This window comes from Rhinoraja longicauda, chromosome 29, assembly GCF_053455715.1.
Source record: "Rhinoraja longicauda isolate Sanriku21f chromosome 29, sRhiLon1.1, whole genome shotgun sequence".
NCBI lineage: Eukaryota > Metazoa > Chordata > Chondrichthyes > Rajiformes > Arhynchobatidae > Rhinoraja > Rhinoraja longicauda.
Genome location: NC_135981.1, coordinates 16,209,983 through 16,233,094, shown reverse-complemented (window position 1 = coordinate 16,233,094; position 23,112 = coordinate 16,209,983). Strand labels below are relative to the sequence as shown.

The 23,112-nt window shown below is 42.2% G+C and overlaps 1 protein-coding gene across 1 annotated transcript in view; it reads left to right on the top strand.

Annotated features, from left to right (window-relative positions):
* Positions 1-5,021: 5,021 nt before the first annotated feature.
* meox1 (mesenchyme homeobox 1) overlaps positions 5,022-23,112 on the top strand; it is a 35,416-nt gene continuing 17,325 nt past the window's right edge. Inside the window, exon 1 of the mRNA XM_078424732.1 lies at positions 5,022-5,457. Coding sequence (XP_078280858.1) covers positions 5,022-5,457 — 436 coding nt within the window. The remainder of the gene's footprint in view (positions 5,458-23,112) is intronic.

The window sequence follows — 23,112 nt, the reverse complement described above, 5'->3', positions numbered from 1 at the left end:
GGGGAGGGGAGGGGGGAAGGGGTGGGAAACACTTGCCCCGGTGGCCCACGAGCATAGGGGCCCCATGCTGATCTGTGTATGTTAAGTGACTTGCAATAAAAAACACAACTTTAAAAAACAATCAGCTGTCTTTCGCAACAATGTAGCAACCATCTCACACAAGCATTGTGACGTCACAAGCTGAAGACCTTAAAAATAAAAAGATGTAAATTTGTAAAGAGTAGACACCCAATAGCAGCTGCTTGTCTATTGTGACATCACACGCTGAATACCGCTGGGGGGGGGGGGGGGGGGGAAGGGGGGTCAGCTCGAGCTCATCTCACAGGGGCATTGTGACATCACACGCTGAAGACTAAATCTGCACCACAGCGCCCCCCTGAAAGGGGGGGGCAGCGCTTTAAAACCTCTGTAACTTAAAAAACACGCGACCAAATTAAATGAAAATATCACGGCCGAGCGAGCGCGAGATTGACGATTGAGGCGGTGCGAAAACCGTCACGCTACGGTTCGCCGTTTTGCCGCAATCGCTGTTATCTATATACCAGGCCAAACCACAAAAAAAAATATACACAAGATCTGAGTTTTAGTATTATACTAGCACAAGTGTGCCCGTTCAAAGCGGGCCCGTTGGGCCCGTCCCCACACCCCCCATTCTCTCCTCCCCCAGCCCCACTCTTACTCTCCAAGTGTGCCCGTTGGGCCCGTCCTCCTGATCTGTGTATGTCAAGTGACCACTATAACCCTCTTTTTTTTTTTTTTTTCCTAATCAGATGTGCAGCACTTTGGTCAACATGGGTTGTTTTTAAATGTGCTATACATATAATTGACTTGACTTGACTTGCAATAACAAAACAATCAGTGCTTTTCTGGAAACTTTTCGAAACAATGTAGCCGTCACAAGCTGAAAACTAAATCCTTTTCTGGAAACTTTTCAAAACAATGTAGCCGTCACAAGCCACAAGCTGAAAACTAAATCTGCACCGCAGCGCCCCCCTGAAAAAGGGGGGGGGCTGCGCTTTAAAACCTCTGTAACTTAAAAAACACGCGACCAAATTAAATGAAAATATCACGGCCGAGCGAGCGTGAGATTGGCGATTGAGGCGGTGCGAAAACCGTCGCGCTACGGTCCGCCGTTTTGCTGCAATCGCTGTTACGAATATATCAGGCCAAACCACAAAAAAAAATATACACAAGATCTGAGTTTTAGTATTATTTTATATAGATAGATAGATAGATAGATAGATGAGCCAAATGCAGGCAAATGGGACTCGGGTAGATGGTGTATCCTGTTGGAATGTCCCAATATCTTTTAAAAGGTGTAATTGTATTTGCAGTAGAATAATCAGTGTTTATGTTGTTCTCCATCTGGTCAAAACATTACCATTAGAGTGGCATTTTCCTAAGAACTGAGAATGAATATAGAGCATGGAATATGGAGTATAGAATAGGAACAGGCCCTTCGGCCCAAACTGTCTGTGGCAAACATGATTCCAAGATCAATTCTATCTGCACATTATCCATATCCCTCCATTCCCTGCATCTCTATTTACCTATCCAAAAGACTCTTAATGCCACTCTATCTGGCTCCACCACCACCTTCTTTGTGAAACCCGTACATCTCTTTAGTGCAACAATCTGCACTGTTTGAGTTATTTTCATCAAAGTGGCATCGGGAGAGCAAGTGGTAGGATGATGATTTTGACACAACCACGTCACTCTGATAGACATTTAAATCAAACGATGAAATACATGTTGAAAACTCCTTCACGGATACAACCCAACCCATGCTGAAGAAGCTACCTGTGCTTCAATCCACAAAGTGTTACGCTATCATGTTAATCATGTGAGGGCTACAACAGGATTTTGTTAGCCTATGGAATGCAGGGATATTATTCACCCTGCACATATCATTTGTTCTTTTCTACCACGGCAAGTTATAACATTTGAAATGATCTTTCTTCAAATTCCAGTATCATCTGTGCTAGCATCGGGCAAAAACTTGGTAAAAACACAGCATTGGGTTCTTGAAAGTTCTATGACAGTAACTAGCTGGAAATGCAAGATAATACAATTTCCCACTTTCCCCAACCTTCCCCCACACATCTTCTTCCACCTATATCCATCCCTCTCGCTTCACATTTCAATCCTCTTCTCTCCTTACCTCACGCCCTCTTGTCTTGTTTTCACCTCCACTTACTCACTTACTTCCCCCAATCCTCCGCTCCAGAACCAGGGGGCCACAGTCTAAGAATAAACGGGAGACCATTTAAAACTGAGATGAGAAAAAAACTTTTTCACCCAGAGAATTGTGAATTTGTGGAATTCTCTGCCACAGAAGGCAGTGGCGGGCCAATTCACTGGATGAATTTAAAAGAGAGTTAGATAGAGCTCTAGTGGCTAGTTGGAATCAAGGGATATGGGGAGAAGGCAGGCACAGGTTACTGATTGTGGATGATCAGCCATGATCACATTGAATGGCGGTGTTGGCTCGAAGGGCCAAATGGCCTCCTCCTGCACCTATTTTCTATGTTTCCACCCATCTGCCAGTCAACCCTCTCCCCTCACCTGTTTCCACCCATCTCTTACCTGGCTTTATCCGACCCTGTCCTCTTTTACAACTCTCTGTTCCCTATTACAATTAGTCTGAAAAACAATCTGACCAAAAACATGCCTTATCCATGTCCCCCAGCTGTCTGACCCATTGAGTTACAGCAGCACTTTGTGTTCTATGCAAGACTCCATCATGTGCAATTCATTGTCTCTCCAAAAAACAATTAATATTAGTTCTTCTTTATGTTCAACAAAAATCGTGCCTATCATTACATGGAAATTAAAAATTGAACATCATCAGATTTGTATGTTTTGTTTGTGAGATCTGCTGAAGTAGATCAGATTTCAAACCATTCAAAATACAAAGTACTGGAGGAACTTAATGGGTCAGGCAGCGTATGTGAAGGGAATGGACAGATGATGTTTCAACTTGGGACCCTTCTTCACGTGTGGGTCCGAAATGCCCATTCCCTCAAGATTCCAGCATCTGCAGTCTCCTATGTGTCTAGATATAACAATGCACTGGTCAGTGGAGGCAAATACATTATATAGTGGCAAAGACGTATTCTGCCTCTGGAATTCAGTTCCATTGGAACTGCCAAGCAGGGAAGAATTTCCAGGCATGTATGTTTCCTCTTGCTCTGTTGTCTAACCCTCTTAAAGCCCCATTCACCCACATCCCCTCCACCCATTAACTCAGTGACAAGATTCCACAATGCTCATTCTTGTCCTCAAGTCCTCAAGTCCTGCCATGGTCTCATCTCTCCTCACAACAAATTCCAGTCCGAGAACCCTTCAAGGTTCTACCAAGTCGGGCTTTATATCACAATCCACCTTGGTGTTTAATTTTATTATTTTACTGCATCCTAAAATCTGTTTTTTCATTAAGAAGTCCTACCCTAATGACTTACTTACTGCCCTTTACTTAGTTTTATGTAAGGTACATGGATAGGATAAGTTTGGAGGGATATGGGCTAAAAGCAAGCAGGTGGGACTAGTGTAGGTGGGACATGTTGGCCGGTGAGGGCAAGTTGGGCTGAAGGGCCAGTTTCCATGCTGTATGCCTCTATTATTTTTTGTTTGATTATTTTCCTATGGAATACCATAGTATGCTGTTCTAATATAAGATGTCAGTAATATATAAGATGTTGTAATTATCATATCATATCATATCATATATATACAGCCGGAAACAGGCCTTTGTTGATTAGATTCGTATATATCTCCCCTTAAAACAAATAAATAAGGAGCTGGATATGCATTTCACAACGGTTCCTAGATTACACGAATCTTTGCAAGCCCACGAACAACACGGTTGAATTGCCAGTAACATCATTTGAACCGTTACTCTAGCTTTCAGTTCTTTCAGCAATTGCAATAACATCCACACGACACCTTTCCCGCCCACTATCCCAAGTCCTTGACTGCGTGTGTACCTTGTTCCTTGGCTCAAAAAAAAAACATTCTGAAGACTATTCTGTACCATGCATGGCTCGAGAGTTTGCAAGCCGAGATGGTGATTGCTGGAGTGGGGAAGAATCTTTGGGTTGTGTGAATAAAGTGTCCAGTGTGTGTGTGTGTGTGTGTGTGTGTGTGTGTGTGTGTGTGTGTGTGTTTAAAAAAAATTCATGAACAAACTTGATTCAGCAGAACAAAAATATATACAAAACAAAAACTGTGGGGAGAACTCTTCATACATTCGCAATGTCTATACATTCAACAGGAGGTAGACACGAAATGCTGGAGTAACTCAGCGGGGCAGGCAGCATCTCAGGAGAGAAGGAGTGGGTGACGTTTGGGGTCGAGACCCTTCTTCAGAAACAGTCGGTAGAGTTCGCGCCTATCTTTAAAGAAAACACCCTTGCCACTGATGTCCCCCTGCCCCCCGGGGTATCCCTTCCATTGTTTGAGGGGTGTCTCCCACCGGATTCTGCCCCTCAACGTCCACTGTTTGTGTGTGTGTGTGTGTGTGTGTTTTAATTCTTGAACAACCAGGCCAATGCTGTCTGATTTTCAAGGGGTCTGTGATATCTCCCTGGTCTGAAAAAGCCATTAAGGTCGGCGCGTATAAGATTTCTGCTCGTACAGTAAGTAACGCGGGTGATTAATGGCAACAATCCTTTGCTTGGTTGGAGTAATCCAACATGTGGTGACCGACCCCGCCCCTCTCACATTACACACTATAAGCTTGTCACTTTTCCCACCAAGTAGCTCAGAGGCAGGCAGCTTCATTGACTAGCAGGCATGTGAGCATCTATTTATTTATTTATTTATTTGGAGGTTTTTTTTTTTCTGGTGGTGGGAGGGGGAGGGGGAAGAGAAAGAAAGACAGAGGGGAAAAAAAAGTTTTGAAAGGACCTGATCGTTGCAAATTCGCGAGTGGAGAGTGGAGAAGTGTACAAGGGCGGTGCATTTATTTTTTATTTTGCCAGAGGTTTCCAAAGCACTGAGGACTTTGTGCGTGTTCATTGATGGAGCAGGGTGCAGGCAGCTGTATGCGCAATTCGCATTCCGGGGCGGCCGTCTGGAGCTGCATGAGGAATCCACACTCCGGGGCGGGGGTCCCCGGCCTCCACCATTACCCCTCTCCTTTCTCGCTCTACAAGAAATCCGAGGTGGCCGACTTCCCCGCGTACCCCGACTTCCCCGCTCCCTGCCTGGTGGCGGCGGCGGCGGCGGCGGCGGCCCACGGCTTCCCCGCGGACGACAGGGTTTACCTGGAGCATCACCCGGGCCGCTACCCCCGCCCCGACTGGGGGAGGCAGACCTCCTGCCTGTCCGCCGGCTTCGACACTGGGGCTTCTCAGCCTGCGCTGTGCTCGGCCACTGGGGATTACAGCAGCCAGAGAGGCACAGCGCCCACGCAGACAGACAAGAAACCCACCAAAAGGAAACGAGATGTCCTAGGTGAGTGCAACACCAAAAAAAAACCAAAAAACCCCAAAATCAACACTGAAATAAAACATCACAAGCTCAAGTCAAGAGTGTTTCACTGTGTCCTGTGTCCCAGGTAGAACTAGGAGGTTCTTGAGACAGGCACAACATTTCTTTGAGTAACTCAGCAGGACAGGCAGCATCTCTGGAGAGAAGGAATGGGTGACGTTTCGGAGTCGAGACCCTTCTTCAGTTTATAAGAAAAATAAGCAGGTCAGGCAGCATCTCGGGAGAGAAGGAATGGACGACGTTTCGGAGTCGAGACCCCACATCAGACTGAAGAAGGGTCTCGACCCGAAACGTCGCCCATTCCTTCTCTCCCGAGATGCTGCCCGACCTGCTGAGTTACTCCAGCACTTTGTGAATAAACACCTTCGATTTGTACCAGCATCTGCAGTTATTTTCTTATACTGTATATTCACTGTCCTGTGTCCCAGATAGAACTAAGAGGTTCTTGAGATAGGCACAAAAATGCTGGAGTAACTCAGCAGGTCAGGCAGCATCTCTGGAGAGAAGGAATGGGTGACTTTTCGGAGTCGAGACCCTTCTTCGGCTTATAAGAAAATAACTGCAGATGCTGGTACAAATCGAAGGTATTTATTCACAAAATGCCTTCTTCAGCTTGCTTACTCCTCACTCCTCACTTGCTCCTCACTTCTGAAGAAGGGTCTCGACCCGAAACGTCACCAATTCCTTCTCTCCTGAGATGCTGCCTGACCCGCTGAGTTACTCCAGCATTTTGTGAATAAATACCTTCGATTTGTACCAGCATCTGCAGTTATTTTCCTACTCTATTCCAAATGCAACCTATTAAAGTATTTGAGCCTATACGTGTCTGAAGAAGGGTCTCGACTCGAAACCTCAGATATTCCTTCTCTCCAGAAATGCTGCCTGACCTGCTGAGTTACTCCAGCTTTTTGCGCCTATCTTAAACCAGCATCTGCAGTTCCTTCCGACATGTTAAAGTATCCCGTATCTCTGTCAATTAGTTTGTTGCAGAAATATCCCGTTTACAAACAACCTAAATGCCAAATTGTATTTATTTTAAGGTTGCATTTGTTGCTAAATTGTAAATGGGTGTGTTACTTAAAAACGGAATTTGTAATTGTTAAATTGCAATCGTGTTTGTTGCTTACAAAAACCCCGATTGTAATTAGCTAAATTGTAATTCCATTTGTTGCTTTAAAAAAAACTAAATTGTAATTGCTAAATTGTAATTCCATTTGTTGCTTTAAAAAAAACTAAATTGTAATTGCTAAATTGCTATTTGTTGCCAAAAAAACAAATTTAATTTATTTTAAGGTTGCATTTGTTGCAATCTCACAGCAACGGAAAGAAACAAAGCCTCATAAATTACCTGCCGCATTAAAGTTATCTCGTTGTCACTTTCCTTTTGCTAATAAGTACATTCAAAATGAAGCAACGAAAGACCAAACTCCCGTGCAAGAGGGTAGAGAATTCTATACAAGTGCCATTTCCTCGTCTGCACGTTCTCACCCCAAACGAAACTTCAGCAGGCGGAAAAGTTCAGGTCGCAGGTGAATTTGCTAAACCTGTTCCATATTATTGAACACAAATAATTTCAGTCACATGCCCAATACTTATTACAGAACATCGGATAACATTTACACGTTTTGTCAATTTAAAAAAAATCACAATCTGAAGTTTCATTCAGAAGATGAAATTGCACTGAAAAGTTTGGGCCAAAGTTTCGCCAGCGGTTTTGGAACAGCGGTTGTTCCTCTCCAGATACATTGAGCTGACCGTGTAGAGATTGGACACAGAATGCTGGGGTAACTCAATGGGTCAGGCAGCATCTCCAGCATTTTGTGCCCTTCTCCGGCATAAACCAGTACCTGCAGTTCCTCCCTACACGTGTATAGATTGGACCTGCGCTTAGCGAACGAAAGCTGCTTCATTCGATAGCTCGAGTGAATGAAACGGCAGTCATGGGGGACCGAGTTGCCCATAAAACGCAACGGGAACGTAGTGAGTTTGTATCAGAACGAATCATATCTTATCAATGGTCAAACCTTGGACCCTCACTTACTTTTCGGATACTTCTATATACAAAATGCACGTTACACCGTAACTATCTTTCGCAGCCCTTGAAAATATCCTGCGTAGGGGAGTCCTGATATTTTGAAATGCTTACAATAATTAATATAACGAACCTTATCCAGGACTGCAATAGGTGCAGGAGTAGGCCATTCGGCCATTCGAGCCAGCACCGCCATTCAATGTGATCATGGCTGATCATTCTCAATCAGTACCCCGTTCCTGCCTTCTCCCCATACCCCCTGACTTCGCTATCCTTAAGAGCTCTATCAAGCTCTCTCTTGAATGCATTCAGAGAATTGGCCTCCACTGCCTTCTGAGGCAGAGAATTCCACAGATTTACAACTCTGACTGAAAAAGTGTTTCCTCAGATGTGCAGCACTTTGGTCAACGTGGGTTGTTTTTAAATGTGCTTTACAAATAAAATTGACTTGACTTGACTTGACTCTTCTCCGTTCTAAATGGCCTACCCCTTACTCTTAAACTGTGGCCCCTGGTTCTGGACTCCCCCAACATTGGGAACATGTTTCCTGCCTCTGACGTGTCCAACCCCTTAATAATCTTATATGTTTCGATAAGATCCTCAATATAATTATACGCATGGTAACTTTTTAACTCAACTGATGTTTTTTTTTAGTGAGAGATGGGGTTAAATAAATGATGGTTTGCTTTCGTTTTTAACATCAACGATTGTTTGATTGCAAAATAGGACGCAATTCAATATTAATTACATTATTAATTTTTTAAAGCGTGTGTCACAAATTGAGCGCAATTCACATCGGTAGACAAATTATTCCCAAAACTCTTTAATAGAATGTTCATATGTTTTGGATTTTCAAAGTTTAATTCATACTTTAAGAGTCACAGATGCTATTTGTTGCAGCAATTAAGCTTAAATTAACTTCAAATTGAAACAGGGTGGCTATATTAGTGGATCATTTATGAAATCTGGTGCTTTGGAAGTGAATTTTTGAAGCACGATATTAATAATTTGTTCATTTTACAACAATGGCAATCCAAATCTCAGCGGTAACCTCCAATTTTATTACTACAGGTGTGTAATGTGCAGGCTATTATTAATAACAGCACAAGCTTGGAATAAAGAAAGTAGATCAGTATAGCCCCAGGGCAAATCTTAGCCTGATGAAGCAGTTCCTACTTATTTAATTTTACTTTTCAAATAAAAGATTTATTATGTATTGCATTAGGAAGAAAGATACATGTGCAAAAACACACACAAATAAAAGACACATGTGTATTCAGTTCGTCAACGACACGAAACTTGACATTACAATTTGACATTAGGGGGGACCTCATCAGCTATGGTATTTGCAGCTTAAAGTATAAATGCCAAACAGCAGCACTTCAACAGAACACATTTCTAGTACAGCATCTCACAATACACTGAGCACATGTCAAGCCCAGTATCACCGACTCTTTACATCAAAACATAATTTTAAAGACATGTAAATGACCGTTACCTAAAATAAACTTTGGAAAACATGATTCCTGAAAAAGATATTGATTTCTAAGAGAGGTTTTGCAAAATTCACATGAGGGTAAAATAACTATTTTCATGTGTTATGTTCCATCATTTCTTGATGCATCCAATCTATTCCAGAACCTTAAATTAGTTTGTTTCTTTTGTTGGTTTAAATGGTTCTAGAACCAGGAACTTGTATCGTTCTGTACCCTTCTGTTATAGATTTGAATGATTTTACAGTATTTTACCCGACGAACGTCTCGAGCTTAAATGATAATGATAAGTACTGACTTATATGGGCATACATATAAGTGCATAAATAAGAAATATATTTAAAGGGCTTGTTTTCATGACAGTGAAAAATGGTATGGTGTGGTGCTTTATGGTATGGTATGGTATGGTATGGTATGGTATGGTATGGTATGGTATGGTATGGTATGGTATGGTATGGTATGGTGTGGTGCTTTATTTGTCAGTGAAATAAGTGGTCATTGTATTTCTGTGAACATTTAGAGTGATTAGGGTGTAATGTTGCTCATATCTCTTATCGCTCGTAGTTTACTTTTAAATGCTTTATTTGTATCTATACAATCTTTAGCTTTTATACCATTTACCTACCCAGCTTTCTACATTATTTTTTTTTCTTTTCTTTATCTCTTTTTATCTTTGTTTCTCTCCTGCTTAAAATGTCGCTCTTCCTCAGTCTAACCCTCGGGTACAGTAGCACAGCAGTTAAGCTCCGGGAGGGGGGGGGGGGGGGGGGGGGCACAAGATAGATTTTCCCCATTCTATTAATGCACAAACTCAATAATTATATAGACCTGAAATTAAAGGAATTGTGAGCGTTTCATTCTTAAAAGCCCGTGTGGTTTCCTGATGCCTTCACAGGAGAAAATCTGCCATTCTTACCCAGTTTGGACTAAGTGTGAATTCACATACTGTTTGCCTCTGAATTACCTCCTCACTTCAGAGGCTAATAGGGATGGAACATTAAATCCGGACCTTTGCCAATGACATAGCACATCGCATGACTGAATGAACAAAAGTAGATTATTCAACTTTGCATTTGTTCATTGCTTTCAGTCACTCTGTTATCCTTTGTTCTGCTTCTCAATTTAGCCTAGCATAGACATTGCTTTAAGCTCACTATGTCTGATAGAATCAGCCCAGAGCAGATTCATGTTATCATTACTTCATTACTTCATTTTCTTAAATGTCACAATGAGGGATTTGCTGCAACATCATAGAAATTTTCCCACCCAAGTAGTTGCAGAAATTCATACCAACTCAAATGGCTTTTTGTGGGTCAGGCAGCATCTGTGAAGGGAATAGACAATTCACTTTTTTTAAAGATTCAAGATGGAAACTGTCCCTTCAGCCCACCAAGTCCATGTTGACCCTTGATCACCTGTTCACACTGGTACTATGATATCCCACTTTCACATCCACTTCCCACACACGAGAGGCAATTTACATTTCCGCATATCTTTGGGATAAAGTAGCTCTGTAGTAGATACACAGGCAAAAGGGGAAATTCACGATGATTGTTATTTCATTGTGTTGAATCACGGGAAGCAACTATTGCCTTTCTCACTAGACATGGAATTTTAGAACATGGATCCTCTGAAAGGGCACTTCCTTCAAATAAAATGTCTCTCTGAACAAACTGGATGTCTTTAGGTCAATCCCAATGTTATCTCTCAGAAAAGCTGATTACATATAACAGCATATTTATACATGGAACAGCTCCTGAATTTGGAGACACAAGAGGCCACAGATGCTGGAATCTTGAATAAAAATCCGAGTGCTGGAGAAACTCAGTGTGTCAGGCAGCATCTGTGGAGGGAATGGCCAGACCACATTTCAAATTAGGAGCCTCCTTCAGACTGAAAATGGGTCCTGACCCGATACGCCTTCTGAGTTCCTTGATCAGTTTTGATTTATAACTCCTGGATTTGTCTGTTTCCGAATATTGGTTATATACTAAGCTTTTAAAAGTCATATGAAATAAGCTAGACATATTTGGCTGCATATTATTAATGACATAATTATACTGTGCACACAATATTGTGTACAATAGAAACCTTGTAAAAAATACTGATTGCAAGCAAAATAAAGTGAATTGTAATAACTATATCAAATGTCTCCAAACCTTCAGATTTATAGCATTATATTTCTGACAATCATTACTGTTGATTGGATTACACTTGAGTAAATAACGAAGTAAATCAATGTGATGTGTTTATTAACAACAAAAGAGCTTTCATTTAGACTAAAATAGCAACATCTGGATAAAATCAATTGGACCCAATCCAAACTTTGTTTAGCGGTAGAGTTGCTGCCTTACAGCGAATGCAGCGCCGGAGACCCGGGTTCGATCCTGACCCCGGGTGCTGTCCGTACAAAGTTTGTAAGTTCTCCCCATGACCTGCGTGGGTTTTCTCCGAGATCTTCGGTTTCCTCCCACAAGACGTACAGGTATGTAGGTTAATTGGCTTGGTAAATGTAAAAATTGTCCCGAGTGTGTGTAGGGTAGTGTTAATATGCAGGGATCGCTGGTTGGCGTGGACACGGTGGGCTGAAGTGCCTGTTTCCGCGCTGTATCTCTAAACTAAACTAAACTAAACTAATTAGTCTTTAGTGGGGAGATCTGGAAAGTTGATGGGGTCCTTATATTTTGTGTAGTTTAAAGACAATTGTCAGTATAATTACTTCATATAATGCTTCCATCTACCATTACAATCATAAGCCACTGGCGGACATATGGAGTTCAAATGCTTTGTTCAAATGATAATCTGACGGTGTACTCAAAGGGAGATCAAAACATTTGATACGATATGCATAAAGCATCAAATCTGGAAAAATATGCATAAATGCATCGTGCACACTCTAAGCAAAGCATGGTTTTATTAGCGTTTCTATCTGTAGAGTTAGTTAGTTAGATAATAGTAGTAGTTCTAGTCTTTTCTTGACACTGGGTTTCAAACAAATTCAATAGTTGTGGCATCATCGAAAGCAAAGAATAATCAGGATGTCAGTGGGATTGTCTTAGCTGTGGAGTTGTTAATTTAAAGAAATATGCAAAACACTTTCACTGTATTCATTATAAACTTCACAAGTGTAATATATTATGCTTACATACCCATGTAAGAAACTTACTGTGTGTTAAATTTGTAACTTTGATGCAGCAAAATATCACTTGCCGACGTGGCTTTGCATTCGATAAATACCTCTGCCTGGACACACTATGGAAATGTTATGTATCCAAAATTCACAGGGCACAAAAGTCACAACATATGAAAATCCCTGATTGCAAGATGACTTGAAATAATAATCTCACTTTAACATCCGATTTAAACATTGTATCGAGACGATAACGTGTGTTTTATCAAAAAACATCTCCAATATAACACGATTCTGCTTGAACATGAGACTTATGAGAAACCGCCCTGACCTTTCCTTTTAATATTTCCATATCTCAGTCTGAAGAAAGGGCTCGACCCAAAACGTCACCTATTATTTTTGTGATGCTGCCTGACCCACTAACTCCAGCATTTTGTATCTATTATGAAGACATCTGAGGGATTTCATAGCATAAAATCTTAAAGGTGACTTTTTGTACATTTGTGCTGACAATGACATAGAAATCCGGCTGGGAAGGTTGTACTAAATCACAGTCTGCTTTGTTTATGGATCAATTTGTGCGAGTCTTTCCTGGCTGTGTGCAACTGAGAAACTCTCTGTGCCAACATTAGTGGAGGAGATGCTAATTGTACCGAGGAAGTGCTATTGTTGCAGACTAGCCTTTCAATATATCAATGCACTGTCTCCTTTGTTTCCTCAATTACTGTTTCTAGAATAAAAACATGACATTTTCCATAAAGGTGAGAACCCAAGGTGCTATAAAACGATTTTCCGGCTATAATTTTTGTACTCGGTGTCAGCGCTCCTAAGACAGACTGAATTACAGATTTTACAGCACAGACACAGATCCTCTGGCACAACTGGTCTAATCTGTTTGGTTACACCATAGGCAGCCTAGTTAGATGTTAATAAGCAAAGTGAACACAAACTAAAGCTCCTAACGGGCTAAAATTTCAAAATGCTGAATCTAATGTACAGTTTGCTAAAATTTTGTAAATGAGTGAGATCATTTCTTGAGTTTAGTTTAGAGATACAACAAGGAAACGGGCTCTTCAACCCACCATGCCCACACCGACCATCGATCATCCTGGTTCTAGGTTCGCACTGGTTCTATGTTATCCCACTTTTGCATCCACTCCCTACAAATTGGGGGCAATTTTACAGAGGCGATTTAAACAACAGACACGCACGTCTTTGGGATGTGGGAGGAAACCGGAGCACACAGAGGAAACCCATGGAGTCACAGGGGGAATATGCAAACTCCACACGGTCAGAACCCGGGGCTTAAATGTGAAGTAACTGGATGATTAAAATTACGAAGAAATACAGCAAAAAATGGTAACATTTATTTAGATTATTTCCAAGACGCAAGGTAGTGTAAGAAAATAACTGCAGATGCTGGTAAAAATCGAGGGTATATTTCACAAAATGCTGGAGTAACTCAGCGGGTCAGGCAGCATCTCAGGAGAGAAGGAATGGGTGACGTTTCGGGTCGAGACCCTTCTTCAGACTCAAGATGCAAGGAGTCTAGTTGAAACAATAAACTCCATCACAAGCTGCCTTTGAGAAGAATTTGTTGGAGATATCTTTGAGAAAATATCCCACTATATAAAGGCCAAACATTTTTGTTATGGGCCTGGAAATGGATAGATGAATTTTCAGGTCAGACTGAAGAAGGGTGTGGACCCAAAACATAGTTTGTCCATTCTCTTCACGGATGCTGTAAGACCCGCTAAGTTTCTCCAGGAGTTTATTTTACTGCTCAATTTTTAATTTTGGAAGTAGAGATCGTATTAACATTTAAAAATAGCTTAGGCCTATTAAAAAGATATTTAAGACCAGAATGGACTCAATTAAAAAAGAAAGTGCCAGACAGTGTGGGTAGCCTGTTTTAGAATTATAAACTTTTATGTCACCTGACTTCAGGCAAGTGCTTCCAGTTTGAAGATCTGAATAAAAACAGAAAATGTTTGAGATACTGGTTGAGCCAGGAGCCGTCTGCAGAGAGAGAGCGAGAGAGAGAGAGAGAGAGAGAGAGAGAGAGAGAGAGAGAGAGAGAGAGAGAGAGAGTGGATGGAGCTAACTCGCAATTTCCTCTGTTTCTCCACATGCTCCTGATTTGTGCTTTCTAGCATTAAAAAAAAATCACATTTTCCAGTATTTGCAGTTTTTTGCCATTTATTCATGAATATTAATCCTTTGTGATAACTGATAATGATAATTTCACCTTTATTAATGAAAAAGAACATAGAATTTTTGTATAGCAGAGTGGCACAGCGGTAGAGCGGTAGAGTTGCTGCCTTACAGTGCCAGAAACTCGTGTCCGGTCCGGAGCATGGGTGCTGTCTGTTGGGAGTTTGCACATTCTCCCTGTGACCGCACATACATGTATAACACCCATATCCCTCCCTCTGGCTTTACAGTTCATTCCTCTTCTCTCATTATCTTACACCCTTTGTCTTCTGTTTACCTCTAGACTTTGTCACTTACTCCACCCATCTGCCAACCAAACCCCCCTCATCTGAATCCAACAACCACCTTCCAGGATAGATACAAAATGCTGGAGTAACTCAAGCAGCATCTCTGGAGAAAAGGAATAGGTGATGTTTTGGATCGAGACCCTTCTTCAGAGTCTGTTCCTATTCCTTTTCTGCAGAAATGCTGCCTGATCCGCTGAGTTACTCCAGCATTTTGTATCTATCTTCAGTATAAAGGGCGGCACGGTGGCACAATGGTAGAGATTCTGCCTTACAGCGCCAGAGACCCAGATTTGTTCCTGACTACGGGTGCTGTCTGTACAGAGTTTATACGTTCTCCCCAAGGCCGCGTGGGATTTTCTCCGAGATCTTTGATTTCCTCCCACACTCAAAGTCGTACAGGTTTGAAGGTTAATTGCCTTGGTATAAGTGTAATTTGTCTCTGGTGTGTGTAGGGATTGCTGGTAGGTGCGGACTCAGTGGGCCAAAGGGCCTGTTTCTGCAATGTATCTCTAAATAAAATTAAAGCAGCATCTGCAGTTCCTTATCACTTCCCAGGCTTTGCCCCACCCCCCCCCCTCTCTTTTCCAGCTTTCTTCTCCTATTCCATCAGCCTGAAGGAAGGTCCTGACCCAAAACATCACCAGTCCATTCCCTCCACAGACGCAGCCTCGCCTTTTGAGTTCCTCCAACAATTTGTGTTTTGCTCGAAATTACAGCATCTGCAGTTTCCTATGTCTCCAATGTATCATTTTGACAGTTCTTATATTCCAAGCTTCAGACGATCTTGTGTCTTCTGGACAGACCTTAAACTTTTAATTTTATGATGAAAGTGGGCACTGATTCTGACCCAGAGATTGTGTTAAGACACGTTTGCTTGTCACTTCTTCATTTTTACAGCGTAAATAAAAATACACATTATCCAGATGCATTTCTGTATGTGTTGATATCAAAGCGCTCCTGAAATTACATTAGCAAACCATGAGGCGAAGAAGTGTTTGCATTGTGCAGTTAAGTTATCCTGGGTGTGAATTGTATTTGGTTTAGTTATTTTGGTGTCTTTCAAAGTTTCCACTCGATGCCTTGAAAAAGAAAGGAGACATTTACCTCAGCACATCCCAAATAACCATTCCTTAAGTGTGGTTGCTTGTATGATTATTGCACCTAATTCAAGTGAAGCAAAGTTCTCAAAGTGATAATGGCCAGATAGCCTTTTTTTTAGGTGGTGCTTGAGGGATACATATTGCCCAAAACACCAGGAAAAATGCTGCCGTTCTTCTTTGAAACAGTGCCATGGGAAATGACGAAGGTCCCTGATCTGAAACGTCACCTGTCCCTTCCCCCCAGAGATGCTCCCTGAATGCTGAGTACCTCCAGCACTTGGTTTTATGTCTTGGGATGTCCACTGGCTAGCAACCAGGAATCTTCGGTCAACATCTGGCAGGTGGTTTGTTTTAAGGGTGAAATTTACATGTCATAAACCGCAGATATGTAAACCCCATATCTGGGGTTTACATCTAGTTGGCTTAGAAACAATTGGAGATGTCCAATAAATGTACAGTAAATGTACAGTAATGCTGGTATGCTAACCATATACAGTGAATGTATAAACGATACATAACTAGAATGTCCTTGATTCTCTGGATAAGGATCCTGATTTTGACCTGCCTAAAAATGAAAAACTAAGCAGCAATGATTTTATGATATATTTGTATTATGGCATTGTTTCCGGTTACTTTTAGACAAAATTATGCCTTGATTATAGGGTATTGGTTACAAGGAGAGGTTGGGCAGTCTTGGACTGTTTTCTCTGGAATGTCAGAGGTTGAGGGAAGACCTGATAGAAATATAAAAAATTATGAGAGGCGTCGGCAAGGTAGACAGTCAGAAGCTTTTTTCCAGGGTGGAAATGTCAAAGACTAAAGGGCACAGCTTTAAGGTGAGAGGGGAGAGGTGAGAGGGGAAAAGTTTAAAGGAGCAATGCGGGGCAAGTTATTTTACACGGAGGGTAGAGAGTGCCAGTAATGTCCTTTTGGGGTTGGTGGTGGAGGCAGATATGATAGAGGTGTTTCATAGACTTTTAGATAGGCAAGCAGATATGCAGGGAATGGAGGGATATGGATTATGTGCAGGCAGGTAAGAGTTGGTCTTGGCATCATATTCGGCATAGACATTGTGGACCGAAGGGACTGTTCCTGTGCTGTACTGTTCTATGTTTTATATAAGTTGCTTCTGACAAAATTATTCTTTTAATAGAAGAAGGGTCCAAGCCAAAAAGGCACCTATCCATGTTCTTCAGAGATGCTGCCTGACCCACTGAGTTGCACCAGCACTTTGTGTCCTTTTGTGTAAACCAGCATCTGCAGTACCTTGCTGCTACATCTTTTTATTCATGTTCAGTGGAGGGAGAGGTTCAATGGCCTTTTCTTGCTTGATGTTTGGCTATTGCTACTTTTGAAGAACAACAGACAGGAGACAGTCTCTTGCTCCAATTATGACAATTTAAACAAAGACTCATAAAACAGTCCATGAGTGGCGCAATGGTAGAGTTGCTACTTTACAGCGCCTGAGACCCGGGTTCGATCCTGACTACGGGTGCTTCTGTACAGAGTTTGTACATTCCCCCTGTGACCATGTGGGTTTTTTCCAGGTGCTCCGGTTTCCTCCCACACTCCAAACATGTGCAGGTTTGTGAGGTAATTGGCTTCTGTAAATTGTCTCTAGTGTGCAGGATAGTCCTAGTGTATGGGTGATCATTAGTCGTTGCGGACCCGATGGGCCGAAGGGCCTGTTTCCACGTTGTATCTCTAAGCTAAACTAAATGTACTGTATAATTGAAAATGTCAGCCTAGGAAATAACGCCGTTTCCTTTCCACACACAGTAGCAGTGGATTAATTCCCAACATTTCAAATTATTATCTCCAGCTGGAAAAACTGCTGTGAGATGTCGGTAGAATTCTTTTTCATGAAAATGTGTTCAGTGAGAATCCTTCTTGTGAGAATCCTTCTCACTGTAGTTCCCTTTGTCTCTAAGAATCCTTAAAAAAAATAAAAAAATTGTTGTTTCTTCCTCAGTCTTCATTTTTAATTTTTCCCCCTCTTTTCTCCTCCTGAATCCGAAATGGACCCGTTCCATGGGACCTGATAGCCCTGTTTCATCTTGGCTGTTTGTTCGATGAACAGTTCTATTATCTGAGGTCCATATGGGCTTGATACCAGGATCACCTGCAGGAGACCTTGAGAGGGAATGATTTTATCCCTAATAAAACAGAAAATGGTGGGGTATTTGTCAAATCTGGGAGGGTTTCAGGATAGAGAAACAAAGTTAATGTTTCAGATCAGTGGTCCTTAATCTGTTCCTTGGTTCAGCGAGTGTTCTTGATCTAGATCGTTCTAGATCTCAATCAGCTCCAGAGACCCGTGTTCCATCCCGACCTCAGTTGCTGTCTGTGTGGAGTTTGCACGTTCTCACTGTGACTGGGTGGACTTCCTCTGGGAGGTTTGATTTCATCCCACATCTCAAAGACGTGCAGGATTGTTGGTTGATTGGCCTCTAAATTGTTCCTCGTGTGCAGGGAGTGGATGAGAAAGTGGAATAACATAGAACTAGTGTGAACAGGTCGGCATTGACTCGGTGGGCTGAAGGGCCTAATTCCATGATGTATCTAAACTAAACTTAACTGAACAGGGGCTTCAAGGGGTATGGGAAGAGAATGGGAATTTGGTATTGAGATAGAAGGTCAGCCATGATCATATTGAGTGGGAGAGTGGCCTCGAAGGGCCGAATGGCCTGTACCTGCTGCTTTCTTTCTATATTTCTATACCTTCATCATTGGCGGGTGTAGAGGACAGCAGACTGCCTACTTCCTTCCTTCAGCCTGCAATGTTTCGAGCAGAACAATAACAAGGTGAACACCCAGAGTCATGCACTTGCTCCTCCACCTCCCACATAATCATTACAATCATTAAGTATATTCGATGTTGGACCAACCACATCGAAAATACAGCCAGAAAGCACACCAATGTCTCTACTTCCTCAAGTGTCTAGGGAGGTTCGGCATGTCTCCAACGACTCTTACTAATGTCTACAGATGCTCCATAATAGGCATACAGACATGTTGCATCACAGTTTGGTTTGGGAACGGCTCTGCCCAAGAATGCAAGAAATTGCAGAGAGTTGTGGATGTAGCCCAGTTCATTACACAGACCAAACACCCCACCATCGGCCCCATCTACACGTTACGCTGCCTCTGGAAAGCAGCCAAAATAATCAAGGATCTTTCCCTAGTCATTTGAATGAATGAATGAATGAATGAATGAATGAATGAATGAATAAATAAGTTTATTGGCCAAGTATGTGCATATACTAGGAATGTGCCTTGATGCTCCGCTCACAAATGACAATACAAACATACAGTTAACAATTAAGAATAAAGCATAACCACATCAAAACAATAAGGATACAACATTACAGTCTAAACATGTGGGTGAAATTAAACCTCTTTTTGCCTCTTCTCTCTGCCCCCATTGGGCAGAATATACAAGAGCTTGAAAGCACATACCATCAGGCTGAGGAACAGCTTTTCCCCCGCTGTTATCAGGTTACTCTCATAAGATGGGGTGTAATCCCAATCTTCCAACCTACCGCATTGTGGATATTGGACTTTTTCCTCTGGAACTGTAATGTTAAAATGCTGTAACACTATATTCTGCACTCTAGTGTTTTTATCTTTGCACTACCTTTTGTCTTGTGTAAAGCCTGAACATGCTCATGTATAAATACGACCTGATTTAATTGGATAGCATGCAAACAAAAGCTTTTCACTGTACCTCGGTGCGTGTGACAATAATGTATCAATATTAATACAATGCTAGTGTTGTGTTAGAGTAGCGCAAGCTGCACTTGGAGTATTGTGTTCAGTTTGGGTTACCTGCTATAGGGAAGATGCTATCAAGAAAGAAAGAGTGCAGGGAAGATGTTACAAGGATGTTTTCAGGACTGGAGGGCTGGAGTTATAGGGAGATGTTGGGCAAGGTTTATTCCTTGGAGTGCAAGAGGCTGAGGGGTGATTATATAGAGGTGTATAAAATCGTGAGGGACATGGATAATGTGAATGCATAAAGTCTTTCGCCCAGGGTAGGGGAATCACAGACTAGATGTCATAGGTTTAAGGTGAAACATAGAAGGAGGAGGCCATTTGGCCCTACGAGACAGCACCACCATTCATTGTGATCACGGCTGATCACCCACAATCAGTAACCCGTGCCTGTCTTCTCCCTATATCCCTTGGTTCCACTAGCCCCTAGAAATCTATCTAACTCTTTTAAATTTATCCAGTGTATTGGCCTCTACTGCCTTCTGTGGCAGAGAATTCCACAAATTCACAACTCTGGGTGAAAAAGGTTTTTCTCACCTCAGTTTTAAATGACCTCCCCTTTATTTTTAGACTGTGGCCCCTGGTTCTGGACTCCCCAACATTGGGACCATTTTTCCTGCATCTAGCTTGTCCAGTCCTTTTATGATTTTATACGTTTCTATAAGATCCCCTCTCCGTCTAAATTCCAGTGAATACAAGCCCAGTCTTTCCAAACTTTACTCATATGACAGTCCCGCCATCCCGGGGATTAACCTCGTGAACCTATGATGCACTGCCTCAATAGCAAGGGTGTCCATTGGGAGACCAAAACTGCACCCAATACTCCAGATGTGGTCTCAACAGGGCCCTGTACAACTGCAGAAGGACTTCTTTACTCCTATACTCAAATCCTCTCATTATGAAGGCCAACATGCCATTAGCTTTCTTCACTGCCTGCTGTACCTGCAAGTTTACTTTTAAAGACTGGTGTACAAGGACACCTGGATCTGGTTGCACTTCTCTTTTCCCTAATCTGACACCATTGAGATAATAATCTGTCTCCTTGTTCTTGCCACCAAAGTGGATAACCTCACATTTATCTATATTATACTGCATCTGCCTTGCATCTGCCCACTCATTCAACCTGTCTAAGTCACCCTCCTAGTATCCTCTTCGCAGTTCACACTGCCACCCAGCTTTGTGTCATCTGCAAATTTGCTAGTGTTACTCTTAATTCCATCATCTAAATCATTAATATATATCGTAAATAGTTGCGGCCCCAGCACCGAGCCTTGTGGCACTCCTCTCGCCACTGCCTGCCATTCTGACAGGGACCCATTTATTCCTACTCTTTGTTTTCTGTCTGCCAACCAATTCTCTATTCGTCAATACCCTATCCCCAATACCATGTGCTCTAATTTTGCCCACTAATCTCCTGTGTGGGACCTTATCAAAGGCTTTCTGAAAGTACAGATATTCTACATCCACTGGCTCTCCTACATCCACTTTACTTATCACATCCTCAAAAAATTCCAGAAGATTAGTCAAGCAGGATTTCCCTTTTATAAATCCATGCTGACTTGGACCAATCCTTTTACTGCTATCCAAATGCGCCGTTATTACTTCTTTAATAATTGACCCCAGCACTTCCCCACCACCGATGTCAGGCTAACTGTTCTATAATTCCCTGTTTTCTCTCTCGCTCCTTTCTTGAAAAGTGGGATAACATTAGCTACCCTCCAATCCACAGGAACTGATCCTGAATCTATAGAACATTGGAAAATGATCACCAATGCGTTCACGATTTCTAGAGCCATCTCCTTGAGTACCCTAGGATGCAGACCATCAGGCCCTGGGGATTTATCAGCCTTCAGTCCCATCAGTCTACCCAATATTATTTCTCGCCTAATGCAAATTCCTTTCAGTTCCTTTGTCTCTCTAGGTCCTCTGTCCTCTAGTACATCTGGGAGATTGTTTGTGTCTTCCTCAGCGAAGACAGAACCAAAGTACCTGTTCAACTCTTCTGCCATTTCCTTGTTCCCCATAATAATTTCACCTGTTTCTGCCTTCAAGGGACCCAGAGACATGGCTACAAGAGGACCAGGGCTGGGAACTGAATATTCAGGGGTACACAACGTATAGAAAAGACAGACAGGTGGGCAGAGGGAGTGGGGTCACTCTGTTGGTAAGGAATGATATTCACTCCCTTGCAAGGGGTGACATAGAATCAGGAGATGTAGAATCAGTATGGATAGAAATGAGGAATTGTAAGGGTAAAAAGACCCTAATGGGAGTTATCTACAGGCCCCCAAACAGTAGCCACGACATAGGGTGCAAGTTGAATCAAGAGCTAAAATTGGCATGTCGCAAATGTAATGCTACGGTGGTTATGGGAGATTTCAACATGCAGTAGACTGGGAAAATCAGGTTGGTAATGGACCCCAGGAAAGAGAGTTTGTGGAGTGCCTCCGAGATGAATTCTTAGAACAGCTTGTACTGGAGCCTACCAGGGAGAAGGCAATTCTGGATTTAGTGTTGTGTAATGAACCTGATCTGATAAGGGGACTCAAGGTAAAAGTGCCATTAGGAGGCAGTGATCATAATATGATACGTTTTACTCTACAAATTGAGAGGGAGAAGGGAAAATCGGAAGTGTCAGTATTACAGAAGAGCAAAGATTACAGAGGCATGAGGCAGGAGCTGGCCAGATTTGACTGGAAGGAGGCCCTAGCAGGGAAGACGGTGGAACAGCAATGGCAGGTATTCCTGGGAATAATTCAGAAGTTGCAGGATCAATTTATCCCAAAGAGGAGGAAAGATTCTAAGGGAAGTAAGAGGCACCCGTGGCTGACAAGGGCAGTCAAGGACAGCATAAAAATAAAAGAGAAGAAGTATAACATAGCAAAGAAGAGTGGGAAGCCAGAGGATTGGGGCTCTTTTAAAGAGCAACAGAAGATAACTAAAAAGGCAATATGGGGAGAAAAGATGAGGTACGAGGGTAAGCCAGCCAATAATATAAAGGAGGATAGTAAAAGCTTTTTTAGGTATGTGAAGAGGAAAAAAATAGTCAAGGCAAATGTGGGTCCCTTGAAGACAGAAGCAGGGGAATTTATTATGGGGAACAAGGAAATGGCAGACGAGTTGAACCGGTACTTTGGATCTATCTTCACTAAGGAAGATACAAACAATCTCCCAGATGTTCTAGTGGCCAGAGATCCTAGGGTGACGGAGGAACTGAAGGAAATTCACATTAGGCAGGAAATGGTGTTGGGTAGACTGATGGGACTGAAGGCTGATAAATCCCCAGGGCCTGATGGCCTGCATCCCAGGGTACTTAAGGAGGTGGCTCTAGAAATTGTGGACGCATTGGTGATCATTTTCCAGTTCTATAGATTCAGGATCAGTTCCTGTGGAATGGTGGGTAGCTAATGTTATCCCACTTTTTAAGAAAGGAGGGAGAGAGAAAACGGAAAATTATAGACCAGTTAGTCTGACATCAGTGATGGGGAAGATGTTGGAGTCAATTATAAAAGCCGAAATTGCGGAGCATTTGGATAGCAGTAACAGGATCGTTCCAAGTCAACATGGATTTACGAAGGGGAAATCATGC